The 3,085-nt window shown below is 37.0% G+C and overlaps 1 protein-coding gene across 1 annotated transcript in view; it reads right to left on the bottom strand.

Annotated features, from left to right (window-relative positions):
* Positions 1-3,085, bottom strand: part of LOC107653199 (disks large-associated protein 4-like) — a 165,954-nt gene that overhangs the window by 16,901 nt on the left and 145,968 nt on the right. Inside the window, exons 9-10 of the mRNA XM_016439866.1 lie at positions 1,942-2,363; positions 737-825 (exon numbers count right to left, since the gene is read on the bottom strand). Of these exons, the coding sequence (XP_016295352.1) occupies positions 737-825; positions 1,942-2,363 (511 nt within the window). The remainder of the gene's footprint in view (positions 1-736; positions 826-1,941; positions 2,364-3,085) is intronic.

Here is a 3,085-nt window from a genome sequence, read left to right as displayed (position 1 = left end):
TTGTAAATATTAAAATTTACCATTAAACAATTATTAATATTTTTATAAAACTAAAAATACATTCTTATAAATATATATTTATTAAAATGTTATATTGTAAAATATTAATAAAAAAGTTTTAAAACAGTTATTTATTTTTGTTATTATATAATCGCTTATAAAAAAAAAAACTAATTCAGCATTTTAAATAGATTTATAAATATCAATTTAACAAATACCAATAAAAACTCCCTAGTTTACATGTTGTTAGATATTGTCCATTTCATTGGTCTGTCTTAGAAAATAAAAAGTGAACAGGAGGAGCAGAGACTGGGAATGCAGGCCGGGAGAAAGACAGACAGCTGGTGTGTGGGAGACAGCAAACTTAAAATGAGACATGTAAATGAGAGCGATGGAAAGATATGAAAATAGACTGCAACGGAGAGCGCCAGGAAACAAAGTGAGTGGGAGATGCGCACAGAATCTCATTATCTCCTGCCGTCTGCACTGAATCATTATTTGGGAGTGTTTTCAGCTCCATACGTGGCTGAGAAACTCTGTGTGTGTAAGTGTGTGTGTGTGAGAGAGAGAGAGAGAGAGAGAGAGAGAGAGAGAGAGAGAGAGAGAGAGAGAGTCAGCGGCACTCACACGCGGCGATCAGACTGCGCTCTTGTGAGAAGTGCTGCCGTCAACATGCGCATCAAATTCCAAAGTGGATGCAAATTTTAAGGATGCAAAAGGCGTAGAGGAAACTCACGGCCTGCCGTCTTCAACCTGAACCCCGATGGACTGGAACCTGGTGGTGGGAGTTTTTTCCTCTTTCAGAATCGGCTGCACACAATCCACCTGCCACAAGAGAAATAATTAATCGAAAAAGGATCCAATAATTCTATTATTACAAATAGCTATGATACAACTCAAAACTCCCTCCCTAGTTCACCCAGAGCATTTAATGTCACTAAAATACAAAAACCTCTCATTCAGAATTAGTCACGGTATGTCACATTCATGAGCTCATTAACATATGACCTCCCACATTTACATATTTTAACAAATTAGCCTGAATGACAGTATCAATGAACTGCACATATAAGATCAAGATGATTTGTACACATAACAAAACAACAGACAATATCAACTACTTTATAAAACATTATTTCATAAAAAAACTAAAATTGCATAAATATACTAGTAACATTTTCCTAAACATGACTTAATGATTTTCTATTAAATTATTTATTAATATAACATTATATTATAAATAATAATATATGATGCTATATATTAATATAATTCAAAATATATTTTTTAAATTGCACATTATATAATTTTACACGACCAATACAATTTTATTAGTCATTGTTTATATTTATTTTTTTTATTTTTGTAAATAAATAGTTTTGTAATTAAATAGTTAATAAAACAACAACAAAAACGTGTGTGTGTGTGTGTGTGTGTGTATATAAATTTTTTTAAACACCAAACAAATTACTACATACCCATTGCACTTTATTTTAGCATTCACTTTTTTCTGCTTTTATCATTATCAATCCAAAGACTGGCTAATGCTAAAATAAAATACAACAGACATTTAACAATTAGCTTGGTGATTTAATGATTAATGAAATTATTTGTGTTTATTAACCAATTAATGATTTAAATATTTATTTAATCAAGTAAATTGGCCATTTCTTTTAGTTTTACTGTAATCAAATTACAATAATAAATTGTGAAAACATATATTAAATTTACTATAAAAAACAAAGTCTTAAATGTACAGTAACAAAAAAAGCTTATTTCAAACAATGCGTTCACACTGATGATTTGCAACAACGCTGAGTTAAAACTCATGCAAATGAGCAGCGACTACCAATGGGAGTGAGGTCACATGACCTGATAGTGAATACGTCATCCAACAGCATAAAAATATCACGACGACATCATTAATATTCCCGTACACACCTGAATGCCAATGGACGAGAGTTTTCTCTTGGGCAGGGCTTGCGGTTCGCCAGATGCTACAGTCAGGCTCGCGGGCTCGTTTTTAGCGTACGGGGCGGGAGAGGGCGGAACGACGGCGGGAGGAGGCGTGGTCACTCTCGCGCTGGGCAGGGGCACGGGTTCCCGCGGGGCGGGGATGGGGGGCAGGATGGGCGGCCGCTTGGCCTTGACCAGACTTCCTGTCCGAGAGCTGGCGATGCTGTCGGAGGAGTTGCTGCGTCCTGATTGGCTGTTGACCTCGCTGCGCTGGTCCTGGCTGTCCAGGTACGTGTCCTGGGCCGATTCAGTGCTGCTCTGGACCGTCACCGAGATGTAGGGTTTGGAGGTGGTGCGAGGAGGAATAGGCGGAGGATTCTTCTTACAGACCGCCGTACACGTGGAGACTGAAAAACACAGGAAGATGGACTGTAAGAAGGCTCCCACAACTCCAATACAAAGTCTCTTCACACGTCTTTTCCCAGCAGCCCCTGCTTGGGAGCCACAGGAAGAGATGAGACAAAGCCAGGCATTTACATGCTCAAATCTGCACAGCATTCCTCTCATGCCGACTGATGGCAGACTGCATCAGGAATGTGTCGCCCATAAAACATGGGCTGAAATCTGCTGACGAGACTCTGGGTTTGGTACGATGTGTCATGAAGCCCGATGATAATGCTCACTGGTGTATTATTAGCCTGCTGAACAGTGTAGGAGAACCTGCTTTGAAAGCGTACAAGCTAGTAGGCGGTAAGACCAAAATCTATTCCACCATATGAGTCATTTTATATCACCATACAGTTATTTCTGCTGGAAATTATATACGTGTTATAATATGAAATTATGTAGACATAGCCAAAGTTTGATAATCTAGTGGTTTAAAATGCTTAAAAAAAAATCTGAATCAGATTATTAGTAAAAATGTATTGGTAAGTCTGACATGAGTGCACACAAAAAAAACAAAAACAAAAAAAACATGACAAATATGGTTGGATGAACCATATCTGACGCCACTGTAAAAATAGATAATATACATAACTTCACTTTACTGAAGCATAAAAAGAAACTCTGCAAAATACTTTCGATTATTTTAAAGGGGTCATATGATGCTTTTTTAAAGATCATTATT

This window comes from Sinocyclocheilus anshuiensis, unplaced genomic scaffold (assembly GCF_001515605.1).
Source record: "Sinocyclocheilus anshuiensis isolate Anshui unplaced genomic scaffold, SAMN03320099.WGS_v1.1 scaffold143, whole genome shotgun sequence".
Classification (NCBI taxonomy): Eukaryota; Metazoa; Chordata; class Actinopteri; order Cypriniformes; family Cyprinidae; genus Sinocyclocheilus; species Sinocyclocheilus anshuiensis.
Note: the sequence above shows the minus strand (reverse complement) of the source record. Positions and strands in the feature narration are given on the sequence as shown.